The 24,972-nt window shown below is 37.3% G+C and overlaps 1 protein-coding gene across 1 annotated transcript in view; it reads right to left on the bottom strand.

Moving 5' to 3' along the window:
• SNX6 (sorting nexin 6) overlaps positions 1-11,870 on the bottom strand; it is a 56,406-nt gene extending 44,536 nt beyond the window's left edge. Inside the window, 2 exon segments of the mRNA XM_079120251.1 lie at positions 11,741-11,816; positions 11,818-11,870. Coding sequence (XP_078976377.1) covers positions 11,741-11,816; positions 11,818-11,855 — 114 coding nt within the window. The 5' untranslated portion in view covers positions 11,856-11,870.
• Between the last annotated feature and the right edge of the window lie 13,102 nt (positions 11,871-24,972).

The raw sequence follows: 24,972 nt of genomic DNA, 5'->3' as shown, positions 1-24,972 counted from the left end.
TAGAAGATAGTCCATTAAATTTCAAGTGTTCTAAACTTAAGGAATGTAATAAAAGAAAAAGAATGTTGAACAATTTTAACTCTACTGCTTCATTTAAGTCAGAAATATACAAAACTACTAAAACATATTATACATAATGTATGTAAAGTACTATGAAAAATATTAACATATAGTAAATATTCAATAAATAAAACTATAAGCTACTGTGCATTTAAAGAACTGGGTAAGTTCCCTATTTAGAGTTTTCATTTGCCTAAGATACCTTTTCCACTTAACTGTTTTCTTTTTTGGGGTACTGGGGATTGATCTCAGAGCATTATGCATGCTAGGCAAGTGTTATACCACTGAGCTATATCCCCAGTCCCTATAATTCTTATAATTCTACTTATAATTCTTAAATTTTATTCATGTTTATTCTTTAATAAACATTGTAATGTTTGGGTAGAAACTTACATGAGTCAAATAAATCAAAAAGACAAACAAAATCTTAACCAGCTGCAAGATATGAAATATATGAAGTTTAACTAGCTTGTTTCAAATATTCTAGATGTAAAACCCAGGACTTGGTAATCTCATCTAGTTATTAGCTTTTCAAATTTTAATTACAATTTAAGTGAAAAAAAATGCTAGAAGAAAAACTGTTAATACACAATGATCTCAATTATTTATTTTTTAAAAATGCACACAATAGTTGGGCAAGGTGGTACATGCCTGTAGTCCCAGCAGTTGGGAAGCTGAAGCAAGAGGATCATCTGAGCCTAGGAGTTCAAGATCAGTCAACCACTGTCTCAAAAAGACTTATAGGAAATACACCAAAATTGTGAAAAAGCAGATTTTCTCTATATATTCCTCTATTCTCCCAATTTTCCACAATATTGCATGTATTCCTGTTATAAATAGAAAAAAAAAGTCTTTTTAACAGAAATCTAAAACAATTAATTTGAGCTGGGCATAGTGGCACAAAATCTGTAATTTTAGCTACTCAGGAGGCTGAAGCTGGAGATTACAAGTTTGAACCCAGTCTGGATAACAAGGAGCAACTCCATCTCAAAAAATATATATATTAATTTTATAAAATTCCTTATTTAAGCAGGCTATTAGTGACTTTAAAAGTAACTTGTCCTCATTTAATTTTGCACAATTGGTTTTTGTGTGACATGCTTTTTAAAAATAAGTAACAATCCCAGCAACTCAGAAGGCTGAGGCAGAAGGATGGCAAGTTTGAGGCCAACCCAACCTCAGCAATGTAGCAAGACCCTGTCTTAAAATAAAAAATAAAAAAGGGGCTGGGAATCTAGCTCAGTGGCAGAGCACCACTGGCTTTAATTCCCAGTAACACCAAAAAATAAATAAATAAAAATAAAAAGCTATTACATAAAATACAAGTTAAAATTCACAGACGAAATTAATCATTCTAAGTTGCTGTGATACTATATATGATGGCCTTGAACAAAATTTCATTGATAACTTTAATAAGTCTACACAGTAGGGCTAAGGATATAGCTCAGTTGGTAGAGTGTTTGCCCAGCATGCACAAGATCTTGGGTTCAATCCCCAACACACTACACACACACACACACAAAAATCACAAATGATACTGCAAACTTATACATAAAAACATGTTCTAAAAAATCGTTATTGTTCTCAATGCTAAAGGAGCCCATTATCTGATAAAAAAATGAAATTAAATGCCTGGAATTTTAAAGTTTTCCTTTTCACTTTCCAACTATCCTACTACTCCCTCAATATTAGAAACACTGGAGAGTGATTTATTCTTTATTTTTTCCTATTTTTTTCTTATCAAGTCTTCATATTGTCCTTTCCAACCTCTTCCTCAACCCTTTCTCTTAGTTCTAGTTTTAAGAAATGTTTCTTTTTTTTTTTTTTTTTAATCACATCTAGGCCACTTTTTAGGTAGTGTAGTAGGCTGAGTAATTCGACCTTGTATGGCAAAAAAAGGGCTGTGCAGATGTGATTAAATTAAGGTTTTTGACATGAGGAGAGTATTCTGGTTTATAGAGCAGGACCTTAAAGGCAATCATATATTCCTTTATAAAAGGGAGGCAAAGAGAGATGTCACAGACAATGACTTGAATAATTAACCAGAGACAGATTAAAGTAATGCATGTTGGGCATGGTGGCACACACCTATAATCCCAGCACCTTGGGAGGCTGAGGCTGGAGGATCACCAAAGCCAGCTTCAGCAAAAGCAAGGCACTAAGCAACTCAGTGAGACCCTGTCTCTAAATAAAATGCAAAATAGGGCTGGGAATGTGGCTCAGGGATTGAGTGCCCCTGAGTTCAATCCCTGGTAAACCCCCCACCCCTAAAAAAAAGTAATGTAGCCACAAACCAGATTTCTGGCAATCACTAGAAGCTCAAAGAACCAAGAAATTCTTCCCTACAGCTTCTGGAGTAAGCGACACCTTGATTTCAGCTCAGTGACTAATTTCTTACTTCTGGTCTCCAGAATTGTGAGTTTGGTGTTTTAAGTCACCAAGTTTGTGGTAATTTGTTAAAATAGCTACAGGTCACTAATGCCTTTATCATACAGTTTTTGGAATAACAATAATGTTGGCATTTCTTTACGTTTTAATTACCTAGTCTAGCATTTCCCAAACACAACTTAACCTGGCTGCTTATTAAAAATACAAAACCCGGGCTGGGGGTTGTGGCTCAATAGTAGAGCACTTGTCTAGCATGTATGAGGCACAGGTTCGATTCTCAGCACTGCATATAAATAAATAAAATAAAGGATCATCAACAACTAAAAAAAATTTTTTTTCAATACAAAACCTGTAGGCAAAGGGCCTTAAAAATCTGTAATTGGAAACAATGGCAGAGATCTTCAGCATTTTCCTTGCCTTTGCAGTGCGTCAAAACTGCTAATTTTTTTTAATGATTATATAAAATAGTTTTGCTAGATTTCATGTTATAGGTACAATTTTCAGATTTTTGTTTGGCTTTTTACTACTGTTCTATCAGACGGAAACACACCCTTCTCAGATTTTTACATTTGAATGGCTGCCAGTTATTTTTCCAATTTGAGATTACTCCAAGTTATTTTTCTCTTCCAAACCAAATACCGTTCCCTTTCTTTTTGATATCTTTTTTATTGTAACTTTTATCTATATAAAATATTCCTATGTTACCCACTTAACACAATGGTCCCAGATTCTATTTTTTAGGTATAACTTTAATGCAATAAAATGCAGATTTTAATCATATAAATTTGAAGTTTTAATAAATACATAGGTTACATACCACAATTGAAACATCACTCCCAGAAAGTTCTCTTATGCTCCCTTTAACAGTTTAACGTTTATGCTTCTATTTCTTTACTCTTAACTCTTCTCGTTTACCTTGTTTTTTCTCTTGTATGCCTTATTATGCATGCTATTTGTATAATGCTTTAATATTTAATCTATCATTTGTCCTTTTCATTCTTTTACAACTTAATTCTAGAACTGATCTCAAGAAAGTATACATGCACTACAAATGCTGATATTTTTGCACAATTTTGCATGATGCTAAATAGTGATGGGGAGATTCTGATGTCTTTCATTTACATTTCATAACAAATTCAAAACACCAGCTAACGTGTACACTCTGATATTGCACCTTCTTATAGTCAGTTCCTACTTATTCTTTGGACTCTCAAATAATTATTTCCCACTTCTTGAGCATACAGAAAAGTAGACATAAAGGATTATTTTGTTTGACAGTAAGATTTGCTTTGTATTCATCAAGTTTTTTAAATACCCATTTCTAATTACCAATATTTATAATGGAAAAACATCTCTAAAATGAAATGACCCCCATATCAGAACAAAATTTCAATGAAAGTCAATGTGCTATATTTCATCAATTATAGATATCTTCTTGTATTTTAACATCTGAAATAGGAATCTTTCATTTAATGACAATTACAATTTAACTAGTAATTTTTTTCTTTGTGGGGCATGGAAAAAAATAGATCTTTCAATCAATTGTACCTTAAATTTGATAAGCATATTATATATTTAATGTTAATTACATGAAATGTACAGATTTTCCAGGCAGATATTCTTCCCTGTTTAAAGAAAACTCAATAATTTTAGAGGGTTGTATTTTATTTGTATGGGGACTGAGTTATATAACTCAGATATAACTTCACCACTGAGTTATATCTCCAGCTCGTTTTATTTTTTATTTTGAGACAGGGTGTCACTAAATTGCTGATGCTTGTCTCAAACCTGCTAGAACTGATTGTAGGCATTTGTCATAGGAGGATTTTTTTGTTTTCTTTTTTTGTTTTTTTTTGTATCAGGGACTGAACCCAAAGGTGTCCAACAACTGAGGCACATCTCCAGCTCTTTTATTTATTTATTTTGATACAGGGTCTCACCAAGTTGCTTAGAGTCTTAGTAAGTTGCTAACAGTGGTTTTGAACTTGTGATCCTCCTGCTTCAGTAGCCTGAGACTCTGAAATTACACACATGTGCCACCACTGGCATCACAGAGGGTTTTATTAAGGGAAAGATTCAATGCACACAACTGTGACTCAACAACATTTAATTAACTTTCTGCAATTAGTGGGTTGAATTTATCTGAGTAAATTTCTAATGAGACTACATTCAGTGGTTTAATCTTTAGGCTAATAAACTGTCAGAGAACAACTGAATTATTTGTGTCCCTGGTCAAGACCAGGACAGAATGTGGATTAAGCAATAAAATTACAGTATCACTAAAAACTATTTTAAAGATCCTGCCCTATTGCTGGTATTTATATTTACCTAGTAAAGAAGACATTCACTATTACGTACTAGTGGTAAATTACATAATATAGCAGTATATTATAGTTTATTATATAAGGGGTTCCTACTTAGAGAAAAGCCAAGGTCCTTAGAGTAGCCCACCAGGCACTATAAAATCTCCATCTGACATCACCTCTGACCAATCTACTATACATCTGGCTCACTGCAGTCCTGCCATATGGTCTCCTTGTTCCTTAAACACACAAGCATACTGCCACCTAAGGAATCTGTGCAATTACTATTTCCTCTGCTAGAACATCCTGCCCCCAGGAATCTGTATCGTTCATTTCTTTAAGTCTTTAAGTCGTTCCCCAAAAGACCTTTTCCTGCCATCCCATCTAAAACTAAAGCTCAAACCACTGTCCCCATACCACACAACAATCCCTATTCTGCCTTCATTTTTTTCATAGCACTTATTCACCATCAAATATATCGTAATTACTTTAATGCCCCTCCCCAACTAGAATTCAGCTCTATAACAACGTAAGTTTTTGTCTGTGGTTTGCTGCTGGATTGCCAAATGATGGTCCTCAACAAATAACTGTTGAATGAAAAGGAGTGAAGTAAAAGATGGGTCCTAATCATAACTAGGCCACAAAACTGTTATCAGAGTCAGGTGTGGTGGTGCATGCCTCTAATCCCAGTTACTCAAGAGGCTGAGACAGGAGGACTACAAGTTTGAGCCAGCCTCAAGCAACTTAGACCATGTCTCAAAATAAAAAACAAAAGGGCTGGGGAGTAACTCAGTGGTAAAGCACCCCTAGGTTAGACCCCTACTTAAAAAAAAAAAAAAATCAGTTAATTACAGTATAATCAATGAAAAAACCCCAGGAGACAGAAGTAAATTCCAATAAGCTCATTAATTCAGGCCAAATTCACACTATTTAACTACTAGCCTAGTTATGATTCTTACAGAAAATTTCTATAATATTTGCATTACTAATGTATGCCCTATACAGCCAGCAGTCAATGGTTGATTACACATATTCTGGAAAGTGGCATTTAAACCAGATTTCCTCTCACATGCCATACTAGACACAAAACACTAGTAGGGTGGTAGTAATAGTGTCTACCTATGCATTTCCTGTAAGTTAAAAGTTAACATTATTGGTAGAACAAATGTAGACACTTGATTCTAGGCAATACAGCAATATGCATTTATTTTAAAAACTTTTTTCAGTATGTATATTCGAAGAACTATCTGAAGTATTGTGGAGGACTTAAAGTGAACAAAAAGACCCATGGTCATGAATTTGTTTAAAGCAAGGAAGACAACTTTAACACAAAAATGAAATAACTTCCTGTTTTCTCCCTACCACTTTTAGTATACATATAATTGTGCATTACTGACACATCCCTTTCTGTGGCCTTTCCATATTTCCAGTCTGTCAGCACCTTCTGTTTTACTTCTTTTCCAATCTACTCTGTGATCCACCAATGCCTTTCTTGCTGGTGCCTTTAACACCACTGTTCTTTTACCATGCTTAGCTTACAAATTCCTATACTCAGGATCAATTTAATCATCAGCTTTCTTTGCTTTTACATTTGAGTTGCTGAACATGGCTACAGAACAATCACAAATGAGATGTGATTGTGCACACTTGTAACTCTAGATTCTCAGGACGTTGAAACCAGAGGATCACAGGTGAAGGCCAGCCTAGACAATATAGCGAGACTTGTCTCAAGGGCTAGGTGTGTAGCTCAGTGATCCAATGCTTGCCTAATATATGAAAGCCCCTGGGTTCAATTTCCAAAGTACCTATATGTTATTCTTTTTGTTGGTACGTCCTCCTTTCACCTTCCCTGAGAGTCTACAAAATCCTGATCAATCAGCATTTAAGTGACAAGTCAGGCATGGTGGCTCATGCCCGTAATGCATTCCAGTAACTCAGGAGGCTCAGACAAGAGGACAAGTTTGAGGTCAGTCTCATCAATTTAGAGACCCTTTCACAAAACAAAAATAAAAAAGGGATGGGAGTGTAGCTCAGTGGTAGAGTACACCTGGGTTAAGTCCCCAGTATAAACAGTAACAACAACAAAATTAAAGGTAAGCACAGTCCATTTTGGTGATAACACAGAGGTTAAGAACCCAACCCAGCCCAGCATGGTAGCACATGGCTGTAATCCCATCACCTCTGGAGGCTGAGGCAGGAGGATCACAAGTTTGAGGCAGTTTAATGAGAACTTAAGCAACTCAGCAAGACCCTGTCTCAAAATAAAAAATAAAAGGGAGTGAGGATGTGACTCAGTGGTTATGCACCATTGGGTTCAATTTCTGGTACAAAAAAAGAAAAGAAACCAGACCCTAGAGCTAAACTACGAGTCTGTAGCTCCTACTGGCTATATGACCTTGAGCAAGTTATTTAATCTGTTTTTTTTTTTTTTTTTTTGGTGGTACTGGGGATTGAACCCAGGGCCTTGTGCTTACAAGGCAAGCACGCTACCAACTGAGCTTTTTAAACCTGTGTTCCCATCCAAAGTAGGAACAGCACCAGTTACTTCATACAAATTTGAGAACCAAGTCAATACACACAAAGTCCCTGGCACAAGTAAATACTACACAAGCCTGTAACTTTTATCTTTTACTATCCCTGTCCCCAAAGTTAAACATTCTCTTTTTTGTGCTCATAGCACTTTACCACAGGGACTATAACTATCTCCATCACTACACTGTTATGATCTCAGGGAAGGAACTTTGTCCTATTCATCTTTTTAGCCTCAGCCAATACCATGTCACTTCTTTATTTTCCTGGAAGTACTGGGGATTCAACTCAGGGTCTTGAACGTATTAGGCACTCACTCTGCCACTGAGCTACATCCCTAGTCCTTTTTATTTTTGAGCCAGGGTCTCACTAAATTGCCCAGGCTGGCCTTGAATTTGAGTAGTCCTCCTGCCTCATGTTTGGGCCACAATGCTTGGGTGGATGCCACATTTTTATTGGAAATAATTATTAATAAATGTGGAACGTGTTTAAGCTAAATGCTGTGCATGTACAAAATAAAATGCAAATAGCTGTTCAAAGTGTTGAAATTTCAAGTGAAAGAAAAGGTAATGGGGTGGCTCCACAACACTGAAATGCTTGCATAAAGCAGATATTAAAGTACAGAGGTGCAACTGGGCAATGACAAACAGACTAAGGTATGTGCAGGGTGGGGGCAGCAAATTAAAGCCAGCCAGAAATGGTTATAAATGCTAGCCTAAGGAATTTGGACTTTACTTCAAAAAGAATGGGGTTCAAGTAAGTATTTCTTACTCATGAAATGACTTAAATCATTGTTATGTAACTATATGTAATGTGAAGGCTGGATTGTACAGCAGAAAAGACTGACAGGCATATAAATGATCATTACTTCTATAATCCAGGCAAGAAGTAGCAAAGATTAACTGGAGCCATAGAAAAGGAAGACAGGATACACATTTCTAAGGTGAAATTAACTAACCTCAGTGACTATCCTGACATGAAAATGAAGGATATGTAAGATTCAGAGGTTTATTGCACAACTGTAAAATGAGGCCATAAATGAAGATAAGGAATACAGAGGGAGGAGCAAGGATAAGATATAGTTACTCCACCTAAAGTAATTTTTTAAAACAATAAACATTATTTAGAATCAGAATCAAATGCTGAAAATTATGCCATCACTCTGGCACACACTACACTTACTAAACAAACACATCACAGCAAACTGTCCAATTCAAAGGGCTCATTTGTTTACTACATAATATGTTATGGTCCTTCATTTGGGGGAAAAAACCTATTATGCTGAGGTGGGGCTGAAGAGATCAAAATGTGGCCAATAATTTTCAACACTGTGTGTTCTTATAAACTGATTTGTTTCTCACAAAACAATACTTTAATGATGCTGTAAGATTCTGTTCTGATCCAATTAAAACCTACTTGCTTTGTACGCTTTTTATTTTTGAATCTGGGATATCTCCTCTGCAACTCATATCAAATACTCACTTCATGCTTTTCTCTATCAAGACTCCCTTTCCTGCCAGGCATAGTGGCAAATGCTTGTAATACCTATGGCCCAGGAAGCTCAGGCAGAAGGATCATGAGTTCAAAGCCAGCCTCAGAAACTTAGCAACTAAGGAGACCCTGTATCTAAATCAAATATAAAAAAGGGCTACGCACTCCTGGGTTTAATCATCAGTACCTAAAAGAAAACAAAAGACTCCCTTTCCTCAAGACTAACAAGATGATCTAAACTAAAACTGCAAGGCTTCAAAGTTCTAATCACAGCAGTCTATTTCTATGAGGGCAAACACAATATAAGGAAACTTAAACAGGGCAGATACTTCTGCTCCTGAAATGAAGAAACAGCAGAGTAAGTGTGCAATAGTGATCAAACTTCAGTGTACAACAGAAATTTCTTGGATGGTAATTTTAAAAGCAGTTATTTGAGCCGCTTGGTTGCACACAACTGTACTCCCAACAGCTCAGAAAGCTGAGGCAGGAGAATTGCAAGTTCTCAGCAACTTACCAAGACAATTTTAAAAACATAAAAAGGAAATGTGGCTTAGTGGCTAAGCAACCCTGGGTTAACACTCCAGTACTAATATATATTTGATTTGTCTTCCTACCCAAGAGATTAGGATTTGATAAGGGCATGGGATCTATAAATTTTTGTTTTGCTTTTCAAGCACCCCAGGTGATTCTGATGGAAACATTTCAAGGCCATTCTGAGAAACACATGTACTTGCCCCAATGTCAGAAACAAGGTTTAAAATTCAGCTCCCATTCACTGCTGTGTGACCTTAGACTACTTTCCTAGTTTCTGGGAGGTTTGGATTTATATAAAAAGGGCACAGTTCAGATTATGAGATTAATGAAATAATGCCTAAACATTGCTTAACACTGCAACTGCACTCAGCTATAATTATTACTATGATTCAATTCATCCAGTTCCATAAGATAAAAATAAGGAAAAACTGGACAAGTACATATTCACCACGACATTCTAAAAGCTTTCTAACTCATTAAAATAGTTTTTTTCCTTCTTTTTTTGCATTACTAAAGATCAAATCCAGTGCATGCTAGACAAGCACTCTACCACTGAGCTACATCCTTCACCCAGTTTTTTCCATTTCTAATTAAAGTTTTCATCTCTAAGATTCTACAGGAACCTCCTGGTCAGGCACGCTCTGTATTCTCTCCCTTTAATTTTGTAATAAATGAAAAGCAGACACATTACTTATGTATTTCCAGTCCCATAAGCAAATCTTACAAAGGCATAAAGTCATTAACACAAATATTTACCAGAAAATATTCCACTTTTCACATCATCAGTGTAAATACTCCAAAAATTATCAGATCTTAATTTTTAAAAAATTCTTTTAGTTTTTTCCTGTAGATCACATAAGACAAAGTTGTTATCTAAATAATGAAATCATATGTTTTTAGAAAAAAAATAATTTAGTTGCACTAAATAATCAATTCATATAATTTCAATAAGTAGCTCTATTGGTTTCCCCTATTTTAAATTCACCTAATTCTGTCTTATCCCAGAAGACACATTTACACACACATTTCATTTTATAATTCACTGGAAAGAAATTTTAGAAACTAGAAATTCTATATACTTTTGCGCTAACCAGAAATTCTAAATTATTATTTTGTGTAAAATGAGAAAATTATTAATTTATCGTTCATAAAAGTTCACAGCATCCTTGGCATCTTACTATTTGAAAGCATGATAAAAGTAATCAGTTAATACTTACCACCTCATCTCTTATTAAACAGCAAAAACATCTAACAAAATTTTATCACCTACCAAAAACCCACTAAAAGATTTATCTCACATTATCTAAGATGAATAATATGAAGGAACGAGGGACACTGCTGAGCAGCAATTATCATGGATCAATATTTTTCAAGTGTTCATTTGTACAAGGCACCATAAACATTTACCATTCTTTGCTCAAGGAAATCGAAGGGGGGGTTGGGAGAAATTGGAATCTAGAAGGCCTATAACACCAAGGGTAGAATGGTAGTTACTAGGGGCGGAGGTGGGGGGCAGGGTTGGAGGAAAGGGAAGAAGGGAAGAGATTGGTCAAAGGGTACAAACTTTCTAAAATATGAATAAATTCTGGAGTTCTAATTTTCAGCGTGGTGACTATAGTAATGAATACTTGAAATTTACTGAGTATATCTCAAGTGTTCTCATCAAAAAAATAAACTGGTAATTTCGTGAGGAGAAGTATAAGTTAATTAACTTGACAGGGTAATAATTTCACAATGCATGTCAAAATATCACGTTGTACATCTTAAATATACACAATCATTATTTGTCAGTCATACCTCAGTAAAGCTGGGGGAGACACCAAGGGAACCCTGCAAAAGATGAGGCTTTGTTTGTTTGTTTTTGATGTAAAAAAACAAAGAAAAAGTAAAGATACCGCGGGCTACCAGCACTTTGTAAAAATCTGGTAGGACTCTGAAAAACAGTTGAGATTTGGTGACTGTGAAAATCCTTGCAAAAAGGTAATTTAGAATAAACCCGTGCTCTATCTGCTTGAGAAAGAAGGGTTGGGAGAAGCGGGTTTGAGAAGTCCACAACGGGAGGAAATTTAGGGGTGCCACCAAGGAAGGTCTGAGAATGGGTTTTCTTGGCTAAAGTGGTGAGACTAGAAGCGTTGCAGCTCGGCCTCGGGCCTCCACCTCCACTTCCCCACCTGCACCCTGCCCCGAAAGGGGGAGGAGGTTCACTGGAGGGTAGGATCTGGGACTGGAGAAAAGAAAGCCGCCCCGGGTCCGCTGGAAATCAGGAACAGAGCGGCCCCCAGGGAGGAAGGGCTGCTGGAGGGCGGGGCGCGATGCGGGGAGTAAATCCAGAGGACGATCGAGAAGGGGCAGCGCGGGTGGAGACCCCTACTCACTAAACACCCGGGGGCCGAGGCAGGGTAGGGAGGGTTCCGCAAGAGGAGAAGACAACTTACTCCGCGGTCTTCCTCCGAGAGGAAGTCGGGGCCGTCGTCCAGGCCTTCCTGCTGGGTCGGCGGGCCGAGCGCGCCGAGGAAGAAGATGAGGTGGGGAAGACACAAAAGGAGACATTAGTGCCAGGCCGGCGCGGTCCCCGCGCCCGCCCCACGCCCGACACCCCCACCGCGCGCCCGGGGCTCGGCGCCGCGGAGAACACCCACCATCATGGCTGCTCAGAGACGAGGACCAGCGCAGGCGCGCACGCATCGCCAGCCCAAGGGAGCCGGAGGCAGGGGGCGGGGCGGAGTGGGGTAGGGCCTGAGGGGCGGGGCCGGAGGAGCGGCCTTGCTCCATTCCGCTGCGAGGGGCAGGAGCACGCGAGGGAGGAAGAAGGACGCCGGTACCGTTGGCACATTTGAAAGCACCGAAGTCCCAAGGCCCGGACCCACGTAGCTGGTGACAGTGAGCGGCTAGTCAGCTCTGATCTGAGAAGGGCCGAAGGCCACCCAGTGTGCAGTCCAGTTCCCTTGCCCTGAGGGCTCCAGCGAAAAACCTTTCAGGCACCCTTGGGAAGCCACAGTAAATCATCTAGTCTTTGTATTGAGCCACACGATAATTAATCACAATTAATATCATATTGCCTATGGAAGTTGTGGGAGCCAAGGGCCTTCATACAGTAAGCAGGGGCTATAATCAAGTTTTTACTACTGGCGAAGTAATAACTACCTCAAGGTTTGGGGCGCTAATGACTGAGCACTATAAAAATGAGCTGTTCTCGTTACAAGAGTATTCCTTTCCTTTATAGGAAGAAGATTCCCCAGACCTACTCCAGTTGTCCAGCCGGATAGCACTACACGATATGAACAGACGCTTCAAGATCATTCCTAACCCCTGCTAAGCCCCATCTCTTGCATATAAAGGCGCGCGAGTAAACACACACGCGCGCGCGCGCGCGCGCGCAATCCCTGTGCCTCCATTCAGTTAATGGTATCAGCATCTTCCAATATTCCCAATATTAAGGTCAGACACCTCGGTAATGTTCAAATTCTTCCTCTCCGTTCTCACATCCAGAGAAATACTATTGCTTCTACAATTGATTCTCTTCAAATTTCTTGAATTGGTCCCATTTCCCCCACTTCGTCAGCATCCCTTATCTAGACTTTTAATAATACCTAACTATTCTTTTTTACTACATCTCCTTTATTCTACACATTACTGCCAGTTTTCCTCCCAAGACTCAGATATTGGTGGTAATACTACTACTACCCTGTTCAATAATCTTTATAAGCCTCCATTACATAGTAACTCCTTAGCCTACATTCCAGGTCCTCCATATTTGAATTCCTTTGTGTTTGCCAAAGCCCTCCATTCATCCTATCTTTTTTGGGGGGGTGGGGGGTATTAAGGATTGAACGGAAAGGTGCTTAACCACTGAGCCACATTCCCTTCCTTTTTACTTTTTATTTGAAAATGGGGTCTCACTAAGTTGCTTAGAGTCTCACTAATTTGCTGAGGCTGGCCTGGAATTTGCGATCCTCCTGCCTTAACCTCCTGAGTCACTGGGATTACAGATGTGTATCACCATGCCTAGCTTCCTCCATCCTATCTTATAGGATTGAAATTCTCAAATCAATAATAGCGTTGGCGTGGTGGCCTGTAATTCCAGCAGCTCTAGAATCTGAGGCAGGAGTTCAAAGCCAGCCTCAGCAACAGGGGAGGCACTAAGCAACTCAATGAGACCCTGTCTCTAAATAAAATACAAAATAAGGCTGGGGATGTGGCTCAGTGGTCAAGTGCCCCTGAGTTCAATTCCCAGTACCCCCCCCCCAAAAAAAAAACCAATAATAGTAAGCTTATAATAGTAAGAATGATAATTCTTACCAATAATAGTAAGAATGATAATTTCTTGTAGCTTTCATTTTGTACATAAGAAGAACTGAGGCAGAGAGTAAACAACAAAGGTTACTCTCCAATATGGTGGGGAGGAAAACCTCATTTTTAATCTTTTGTTTCTTGTTTCCCAATGCATTTTAATGACTACTAAAGTGATCCTCTTCACTGGGATTCATGAGGCATTGTGCAATGTCATCGAAGTGTTAGAAGGATTGCTTTAACAAATGCTTACTGATAAAAAGTACTAATAGTCCCAACTACTCAGGAGGTTGAGAGGCAGGAGGATCAGAAGTTCAAGGCTACCCTCAGTAATTTCTCAAGACTCTGTCTCAAAATAAAAAATAAAAAGGGCTGGGGATGTAACTCAGTGGTAGAGTACCCCTGGGTTCCATCCCAGTACTACAACAAAATAAAAAGTGCCAATATTTCCTAATGAATTGTTTCTGGATTGAAGGTAACACCTGTAAAACTCTTCTTAGATTGAGAAGAGGATTGGAACTGCAATAAAGGAGCAGGATTTGTGTACAACTGATAGGAGGGTCAAGTTTGTCCTTCTGGACAAAGGTCAAGAAGTGCCATATAAACCACCTCAAAAGCCTATAACATTATCCAAGGGTTTTTTGTTTTGTTTTGTTTTTGGTGCTAGGGATTAAACCCAGGGCCTTGTGCTTGCAAAGCAAGCACTCTACCAACTGAGCTATATCCCCAGCCCTATCCAAGGGTTTTAAATGTCAACATTAAAACAAAATCCAGTAACATTAATGCAAAAATTTTAAAATTACTAATTATGGAAAAATAATAAAGGTCAGGATTCAAAATACAAGAAAGCACAACTAAAATTATGAATAAAGATGTAATCGCTGCAACTGTAATCTATAGCAGAAAACTCACATGAGAACCCAATATTGAAATAATAAAGTTGTTAACTATTACCTGAGCTTTTCTTTCAGAACAAAGTTCTCGTTATATTTTGTAACTGATAGTAACAACTATCAAAAAAAAAAAGTTATAAAGCTAAGGAATTTCAAAAGAAAGGAAATGAAGGTAAACTCACATGACTGCTTTTTCTACTCTTTACAAAACAAATCCAGAAGATATTAAAGCCGAACCATACTGGGCACTGTGACACTGAGTGTAGTGATGCACACTTGTTATCCCAGTGACTCTGGAGGCTGAGATAGGAAGATCTTAAGTTTGAGGTCAACCTGGGAAATTTAGGGAGACTCTGTCTCAAAAGAAAAAAATTAAAAGTGGATTCAGAAGTGGATCAGAGGTAGAACACCCCTGAATTCAATCTCAAGTACTGAAAAACAAGTTAATTTCCTTTATTGTGTTCTAATAATCAAAGATTTTGTTAGCAGCAAATGCATTGTGTTCTCAACTCCTATGTCTTCATGAAAGAAGACTTCATGCAAGATTCAAGTTGTGTTAAAATATTTATATAAATTGGAATTGTTTAGTTTTTTTTTTCCTAAAATAGTAGACTTCAATGTAAAAATATTTTACCGTAATTATCATGGTGATACTTCAATAAAAGCAATATGAAAATCTTAAAAAAAAAAAAAAAAAAGATTCAAAGTGTAGTAAAAGTATAGCAAAGTTAGCCAGGCACAATGGCACTTGCCTGTAACCCCAGCAACTCAGGTGGCTGGGGCAGGGGGATCACAAGTTCAAGGACAGCTCCAGCAATTTAGCAAAGCCCTAAAGTAACTTAGTAAGACCCTGTCTCAAAGTAAAAAAATAAAGAAGAGCTGGGAATGTAGCTAGGTGGTAAAAAACCCCAGGGTTCAACCAATCCCCAGTACCAAAATAGAGAGAAAAAATGGGTCTTCTCAGAGAGGAAGAAGAAAACTCACATCTTTGAGAGCTCCATTTTACTGGGATAGGAGGGAAAATTTCTACAGAGTCCTACCTGAGCACTAACTCCCAGTTCTTGATCAACAGTTGGATTATATTGAATTTCTAAATCTATTGTGTATATTTTACTCATGAGTGTCTGAAACCCACAGGATGAAAATTTATAGTTACAGTAAGATTAAATAACAGGTCAAACACCTAAAGGCAACTTTAGTCATCTTCTTTACTGCCTACTGTTTTTATCTGGAACTTGATTTCCCAGAATTTGAGGCCATTGAGCTTTCTAGTCTCCAATTGAGGCAATATGTCTTTCTCTTATCAAAGCAGGAGTCTTGGACAAAGGCTCTTCAGCCCTGTGACTGAGGCTATTATCTTAAGTCAGAGCAAGGCCAGGATGATTTTGTGCAAATTGTTTCTTTAAAAACATGTTGAGAATTAGTACTTAGGCTCAGTCTGTAGAATAAACCACTCCTTTTCCATGTTCCATTGTTCATGTCTACCTTACCCCTATCAATCTCACTGATAGATGTTTTATTAATTTCTCATTTCTCAAATTCTAGGAGATTTCCTAATTATTTCCCCTTCCCTCCCTAAGAGTTACCCTACAACACGATTCTCTACATGAAGATATTGGACTCCCATTTTTTCCAGAGTGAACTATATCAATCACAATGCCTTTGCTGCAAGCAATATAACATAAATTTTACTAAACTTGAGTAGTGAGGAAATTTATTCTCTTGCATCAACAACAAACAAGAAGTAAGGCATCTCTGAGTATAGTACAATCAGTGGTTTAATAGTGTCATCAAGGACCTAGATTCATCCCAACTCTATTCTACCACCTCCAGTGAAAACATTATAAAGCTGGTTCTCCTCATGGTCCAAAATGACTTCATCAGTTCTAGGTTTCACATTATGACATAACAACAAACACTCCCAGAAGCACCCCCCCCCTCAATCCCATATACCTCTCATATCTCATGGACTAGAACTGGGTTACTTGCCTTCCCCTAAATAACCCCTGACAAGGGGGCTAGTGTAACTATTATTGACTTAGAGTTTAAGTCTTAGCCCAGACAAAATTTACCCCTGGGGCTGTAACTGGAATTCATAGCCTAAACCAAAATGCATCTTTTAAAAAATGTGAGAGATGGAGCTGGGGCTGGGGCTCAGTGGTAGAGCTACACTTGCCCAGCAGGGATGAAACACTGTGTTTGATTCTCAGCACCACATAAAAAAATAAATGCAGATATTGTGTCCATCTACAACTGAAGATATTTAAAAAAAGAAAAAAAAGAATGTGAGAAACTGAGTGGGAGCAGCAGTACATACTTGTAAACCCAGATACTTGGGAGGTTAACCCAGATACTTGGGAGGTTAAGGCAGGAGGATCACAAGTTCAAGTCTACACTGGACAATGTAGCAAGACCCTGCCTCAAAATAAAAAATAAGGACTTGGGATGTAGCTCAGTGGTTAAAAGCCCCTGGATTTAATCCCCAACATCCAAAAAAAAATTATAAATAAAAATTTAAAATGTGACCCTGTGCAGTGGTGCACACCTGTAATTCGAGTGGCTCAGGACACTGAAGCAAGAGGATCACAAGTTCAAAACAAAAGTGAAGCACTAAGCAACTCAGTGAGACCCTGTCTCAAAATAAAAATACAAAATAGGGCTGGGGATTTGGCTCAATGGTTGAGTGCCCCTGGTGTTCAATCCCCGGTACCCACCTCCCCAAAAAATTTTAAATGTGTGAGTAAAGTTGGAGTTGTGAAGAAGAGGAGGGGAAATGGATGTGAAGTGGAAAGCCATAGTGTCTCCTATAAAAACCAAAGAAATACCTCCAAGGCTAACAGAGGTCATGGGATAATAGTAACCAACAAAGATATGCTGACACTGTTCATATCTTTTGGATGTGATGATTGTTCATAATCCACTGTAATCCACTATTTGAAGATAATCACTTTTCATATTTTGGCAGATATCCTCTCGTGTGTGTGTGTGTGTGTGTGTGTGTGTGTGTGTGTGTGTGTATTTTGTATTGGGGCTTGAACCCAGAGATGCTTTACCACTGAGTTACATACACAATCCTTTTTTTTTTTCATATTTTATTTTGATACAGGGTCTTGCTAATTTGCTGAGGCTGGCCTTGAACTTTTGATCCTCCCATCTCAGTCTCTTGAGTTGTTGGGATTACAGGAATGAGCCACCATGCCAAAAATATTGTTTTAAATGTTTTCCATTCAGGCTGGGGGTGTGTCTCAGTAGTAGAGCATTTGCCTAGCACATGTGAGGCACTGGGTTCAATTCTCAATACCACATATAAATAAATGAATAAAATAAAGATCCGTCAACAGCTAAAAAAATTAAAAATAAATGTTTCCCATGTCTGTCTCATGTAGTATTTTTCTGATATAATCAAGATAATATTTTATAACATTGTCATATTACTGAATATATTTATATTCTTCAGCATGAGTTTGAATAACTGTATAATAATCTATAAGCTAGATGTATAAATATATTTAACCAGTCCTCATTATTTTAAAATAACCATATTTGGGACCTGGGAGTGTGGCTCAGTGGTAGAGCACTTGCCTAGCACGTGTGAGGCACTGGGTTTGATTCTCAACACTGCATATAATTAAATAAAACAAAGGTCCATTAACGACTAAAAAAATATTTTTAAAAAAAGTACTAGAAATTGAACCCAGAACCTCACACATGCTAGGTAAGCACACTACCACTGAGCTACATTCCTAACCCTAAATACATGTTCTCAAACTACTCTCTAGAAAATTACAAAAAAAATTCCATTTATTCCATTTTCTTATTTTTATTCCCCTGAACATTGCATAAAGTGTTCACTTTTCTCATACATTTTCCTACAAAGTTATTTTATACCTAGTGCACACAGAACAGACATGAAAATATTCATTGAATAATTCCTTTAAAAGTTATGATGAAGATACAGTTTTAAATTAGCTTTACCTTTTAATTTTAGGTTGTTTTTGACATGCAAGTTTTAAAAATTAATTTAGCTAGATCCATTGATCTCCTTTTAGTCTTCTTATTTTGATGATAATGCCAAGGAAGACCCTATCTATGCCAAGTTTACATAAACAACCACCAATATTTTTTCTAGTAACTTTTTGGATTGGAGTTATTGACTCAGTTAATGGACCTACTCATGTGAAAAAAAAATGTGTCAGCGTTATTATTTCTTGATTTTTATCCCAAATCTTAGGTATTAAAAAATAAAAAGCAAACCACACTTTATTAAATAAATCAATAAGCAAGCAAACACTGCAGGCACCATATCTGGAAGGTCAAAAAGATAATAATAAAAGTCATACCTCCACAGAACAGGGTGGAAAGGCTGAATTGCATTACTCCTAGGGAAATAATCAACTCCAGCTTTCCTGGCATTCAGACCTGGGAATTAGCACCAAGGGTGAACTAGCTGATCTTGATTGTCGTGCCTAAAATTAAGAGAAGTGACATAATCTCTACATAATCTCTACAGAAACCAGATCCCAGGGCACACAATTTATTTATTTATTTATTTATTTATTTATTTGGTGGTGCTGGGGATTGAACCTGGGGCCAGACTTATTGATTAATGTCAGTATCCCTATCTGCATTTAGAAGCATTCTATTTCGAAGTCAGAGATTATTGAACTGAAGTCTAATGCATTTTCTTCTACCTGTTTTTAACATGTTTCGAGAGACAGAGTGGCAGTTTAATTTTGCTTCATGCTTAAAACAGTGGCAGTGTTTTTTTAACCTATTTAAATACTGATTAAACAACTGCTATATCAAAATCATTTAAGAAAAATTGCTGCAATATCTAGAAGGAGGTAACAGTTTTAGAGCTCTTACATTTTAGAGTTTCCTTAAGTGTAAACTAAGTGAGTACAGCGAGGTAACTTTTTTTTCTGTATTTGGGATTAAACCAGGGGGGCTTTAACCACTGTGACACATCTCCAGCTCTTTTTTATTTGTTATTTTGAGACAGGGTCTCACTAAGTTGCCAAGCCTGGCTTCAAGCTTGCAATCCTCCTGCTTCAACCTCCTGAGTTGCCACTGTACCTATTGTTTTATTAATTATTTCTTTCCTAACTTTGTGTGTGTGCGTGTGCATGTGTACATACAGGATATTGAACCAAGGGTCTTGTGAATGCGAGGCAAGCACTCTGCCACTGGGCTATAGTCTCAGCTCCTGTATTAAATTATATCTAAGTTACATTTCAATATTGATGATTTGGTAATCTCATTTTTCCTTCACACAGCTACAGTGGAGGCACACAATATAAGTGAAGAAAATATGGAAAAGAAAGTACTTAGACATGACACTCATAAATGAACAGCAAATTTAATGTAAAGGCTTATATTTAGGATTTCCCAACCCTCTAACCCCAGATGGGAAATGCTTTAGGAGAAGAGAAACCCACCTCTATTTAGACATATTTTCTCTCATCTTTTATCATATTCCATTATTTCACTTGAGGATACAGGCCTACAGAAAAAGCAATAACAAGAGTTCAAGTCTTTAGAACAATTTTTGAAATAAAATATCTGGTATAACAACTTTTCTTGTGTTCTAGGTACAGTTGGAGCAGGCTAAGAACACTTTCATCATCACCTATAATCCCAGAGACTAGGGAGACTGAGGCAGAAAGATCAAGTTTGAGGCCAACCTGGGCAATTTCATAAGACACTGTCTCAAAATTTAAAAATATAGGAGCCGGCACCTCTGGGTTCAAGGGTTCAATTCCTAGTACTAAAAAAAAAAATGAAAGAAAGAAAAAATAGAAACACTACCATCTATTAATTGTCAATAATTCGACAAAGCAGAACAACAACTGGGGAGGCTGAGGCAAGAGGATCAAAAGTTTGAAAGCCAGCCTGGGGCAATTTACGAAGAGCCTGTCTCAAATAAAGGGACTGGAAATACAGCTCAGTGTAGATACCCTTGTGGGGATTGTTTCAATCACTGGTGCCACCAAAAAAAAAAAAGAAAAAGAAAGAAAAGAAAGAAAGAAGAAAGAAAGAAAGAAAAGAAGAAAGAAAGAAAGAAAGAAAGAAAGAAAGAAAGAAAGAAAGAAAGAAAGAAAGAAGGAAGAAAAAGAAAGAAAGAAAAGAGAGGGAAAAGAGAGAGAATTCTACCGAACTAACTCTAAGTCAAAACTTTCAAGTATCTAAAATATTTAATTTTCTTAAAGGGATACAAATAGGAAAGAGGAACTTAAGCTGTCACTATTTGTTGATGACATGATTCTATATTTAGAGGATCCAAAAAACTCCTCCAGAAAACTTCTAGACCTCATCAATGAATTCAGCAAAATAGCAGGCTATAAAATCAACACGCATAAATCTAAAGCATTTTTATACGCAAGTGATGAAACATCTGAAAGGGAAATGAGGAAAACAACTCCATTTGCAATAGCCAAAAGAAAATAAAATACTTGGGAATCAATCTAACCAAAGAGGTAAAACGATCTCTACAATGAAAACTACAAAACATTGAAGAAAGAAATTGAGGAAGACCTTAGAAGATGGAAAGATCTCCCATGTTCTTGGATAGGCAGAATTAATATTGTCAAAATGGCCATACTACCAAAAGTGCTATACAGATTCAATGCAATTCCATTTAAAATCCCAATGATGTACCTTACAGAAATAGAGCAAACAATCATGAAATTTCATCGGAAGAATAGGAAACCCAGAATAGCTAAAGCAATCCTTAGCAGGAAGAATGACACAGGTGGTATCGCAATACCCGAACTTCAACTATACTACGAAGCAATAGTAACAAAACGGCATGGGTATTGGCACCAAATAGACAGGTAGATCAATGGTACAGAATAGAGGACATGGACACAAACCCAAATAAATACAATTTTCTAATACTGGACAAAGGTGCAAAAATATGTAATGGAGAAAAGATAGCCTCTTCAAGAAAGGGTGCTGAGAAACTGGAAGTCCATAGGCAACAGAATGAAACTAAACCCCTATCTCTCACCTGCACAAAAATCAACTCACAATGGATCAAGGACCATTGAAATCAGACCAGAGACCCTGCATCTTATAGAAGAAAAAGTAGGTTCAAATCTTCAACTTGTTGGCTTAGGATCAGACTTCCTTAACAGGACTCCCATAGCACAAGAAATAAAACAAGAATCATAACTGGGACAGATTCAAACTAAATAGCTTTCTCTCAGCAAAGGAAACTATCAGTAATGCAAAGAGAGCCTACAGAGTGGGAGAAAATCTTTGCCACTCATACTTCAGATAGAGCACTAATTTCCAGAATATATAAAGAACTCAAAAACTCTACACCAAGAATACAAATAACCCAATCAACAAATGGGCTAAGGACAGAACAGACACTTCACAGAAGAAGATCTACAAGCAATCAACAAACATATGAAAAAATGTTCACCATCTTTGTAATAAGAGAAATGCAAATCAAAACTACCCTAAGATTCCATCTCACCCCAATTAGAATGGCGATTATCAAGAATACAAGCAACAATAAGTGTTGGAGAGGATGTGGAGAAAAAGGTACACTCATACATTGCGGGTGGGGCTGCAAATTAGTGCAGCCACTCTGGAAGCAGTGTGGAGGATCCTCAGAAAACCTGAAATGGACCCACCTTTGACCCAGTTATCACACTCCTGCGGTTTATACCCAAAGGACTTAAATTAGCATACTATAGTAATGCAGCCACATCAACATTTATAGCAGCTCAATTCACAATAGCTAGATTTGGGACCAACTTAGATGCCCTTCAACAGATGAATAGATAAAGAAACTGTGGTATATATATACAATGGAATATTATTCAGCCAATAAGAAGAAGAATATTACGGCATTTGCAGATAAAGGAATGGAATTGGAGAATATCATGCTAGTGAAATAAGCCAAGCCCCCAAAACCAAAGGCAGAATGTGGATGGTAGAAATGGATGGTGGTATATAATGGGGATGGTGAGGTGAGAGAAGAATGACGAATGGAGGAACTTTAGATTACGTAGAGGGAAATGAGAGGGAGGGGGGGTATAAAAATGGTGGAATAAGAGACATCATTACCCTATGTACATGTATGTTTACATGAATGGTCTGACTCTACATCGTGCACAACCATAGAAATGAAAAGATGTACATTCATTGTGTACAATGAATCAAAATGCAGTCTGTAAAAAAAAAAAAAATTGGAGTTATATTACACAAGCCTGTGCATTTCAACACAATCTCATATAAAAGTTGACTTTGACTTTCTTATTGGTCATCTACTTGCGAGGGGAGATTGAGTTCAGAAATCAGAGTTTAATAATGGCCTATTATAATGAGAGGTGGAGAGAACAAAAGAGAAGAACAACTTGCTTACCTAAGACCCACTTCATGATGAGCATTTCTGTCCAGGAGAACTATGTAGTTTTCACTATGAAGATCTGTTTTGAGTAGTCTGTGAAGGTTTCATTGGGCAGGGTTTTAACACCTTCAAATCGTCGGATGCATTTACCACTAACAGTCCCAAGAAGATTGTAAAAGAAACTGGGCATGGGCTACAAACTTCATGAATGGGCTCCTCAGGGTTCGTCCTAGCTGAAAACAAAATATGCACAAGATGTGTTAAACTGGCAGCTCTAGGTGGGTGCAGGTATTTTTTTTTTTAAAACATTGATTTCATCAAACCGAAGTTAATGAGAGAATCCTTCACTTAGACAGAAACTACTAATGAATCTAGACAGACTTTCTCTTATACATAAAGGTGAGATACTGTTGACCAAATCTGTTTTCTACTGACTTCCGTTTTTTCCTATTTAACAGTCTGAGAGGGGCTAAGGGAAAGGAATGGAACACACTGATATATCATCATGTTACATCGGATTGCACAGGTACTCTAACTGCATGGGTATGATTTTTATGTCCTTCAAATCTGGGAAAAAATAATATGTCTGAATAGAATATAATTTCAAAAGATATATTTTGGGTATGCTCTTTTGCTGTTTAGATGGGATTTATGCTTAGGATAGTTTCAACATTTCTTCTATCTTGATTAGTTTCTTTGAAATCTATAATTCCTGCTAGGTTCTGCTTTAAACTGGGCATTTTCATTGATAGTTATGCATATTTTATAATTATCTTTTGATTTAATTTTCTACTTAGGTATTACTTTCTTTCCTTATTTTCCTGCTTTCAAAAATTCTAACTTAATTGCAGCATATTTATAGAACATAGACTATGCTATTATTTTAGCACTTGACCTTAGCCCAAAAGGCCGAGAAGCGATGCTATTATTTAAAATTGAAGTTTTCCTTATGGCCTAGTGTTAACGCATATAATCATTCTATGTGAGCCTAAAATGGTTCAAAAGTTGCCCTGTATGGTGGCAAGTTTTCGTCACATTTTCTCTGATCTCAGGGCATCCCATCTAAAGGCCACTTATATCTTTGAGGGCTAAATTAAGGACTGTACATTGAGTCCTTGATGAATCCCTATTAGTGAATTTACCTGGGCCTATTCCTGGTCACTGTCGTCACCTGCATTTAAGCACCCCTCAGCCATTACAGTAACAAGACAAGAGCAAAGAGGAAAATCTTTTCTGAATGCCAGCAGCTTCTCCAGTATAGCTATTCCAGTTATAACCAGTGACTGATTAACTGTGTTCACACTCTGCCTCATTCAGGAGTCCTATGAGTGAAATGTTACCCAGGAGCTAGAGTTTGGATACAACAGAAATCAATTACAGGGGCTTTTCTAGGTAAATTTTCCTAATTAATGACTATGTTCAGCATCACGTTGTAAAATCAAATGACCTGATAATGTTCTTTAAATGTGCTTCAGTATGATAATTTTTACTTTTTTTTTTTGGCTGTGCTGGCGATTGAACCCAGGGCCTTGTGCTTGGATAGGTAAGGCACTCTACCACTAAGCTATATCCCCAGCCCCAATAATCTTTACTTTTAAATTCTAAGTTATTAGTGTAGTAACATGATTTATTATAAGTCTGATGACATAGAACCTATCAACTGCAATATTTTATAAAAGCTCGTTTGTTAATCTTTTTTTAAAAAAAAAACCCTGCATCTCAGGTCCAGACGAAGGAAATCCCTGATGGTGTTAGAAATTACCTGAGTTCACATGTGTATGATGCTTGAAATTTATCAGAAATGTAAAATTCAGAAATGTAAAAAGGTGCTTAGCTGAGAATCAAAAGCCCACAGCAGCTTACAAATGAAATTTATATAAACTGTATGTTTAATTTATTTTGTTATTTACAAAATAGAGACTGTAGTATAATTTTGGCAATAGGCAGATTAACTCATTTCAGAATTCAGAAACTAAATGAAAGAACTAATAAAAATATCTCCCAGATATTCGATAAAAAAAAAAAAGAAAAAAAAAGAAAAATTTGGAAAGGACCCACCATTTGCCCAGCTATCCCACTCCTTGGCCTATACCCAAAGGACTAAAATCAGCATACTACAGAG

The sequence above is a fragment of the Sciurus vulgaris genome (genome assembly GCF_902686455.1).
Source record: "Sciurus vulgaris genome assembly, chromosome: 2".
Taxonomy (NCBI): Eukaryota; Metazoa; Chordata; class Mammalia; order Rodentia; family Sciuridae; genus Sciurus; species Sciurus vulgaris.
Note: the sequence above shows the minus strand (reverse complement) of the source record. Positions and strands in the feature narration are given on the sequence as shown.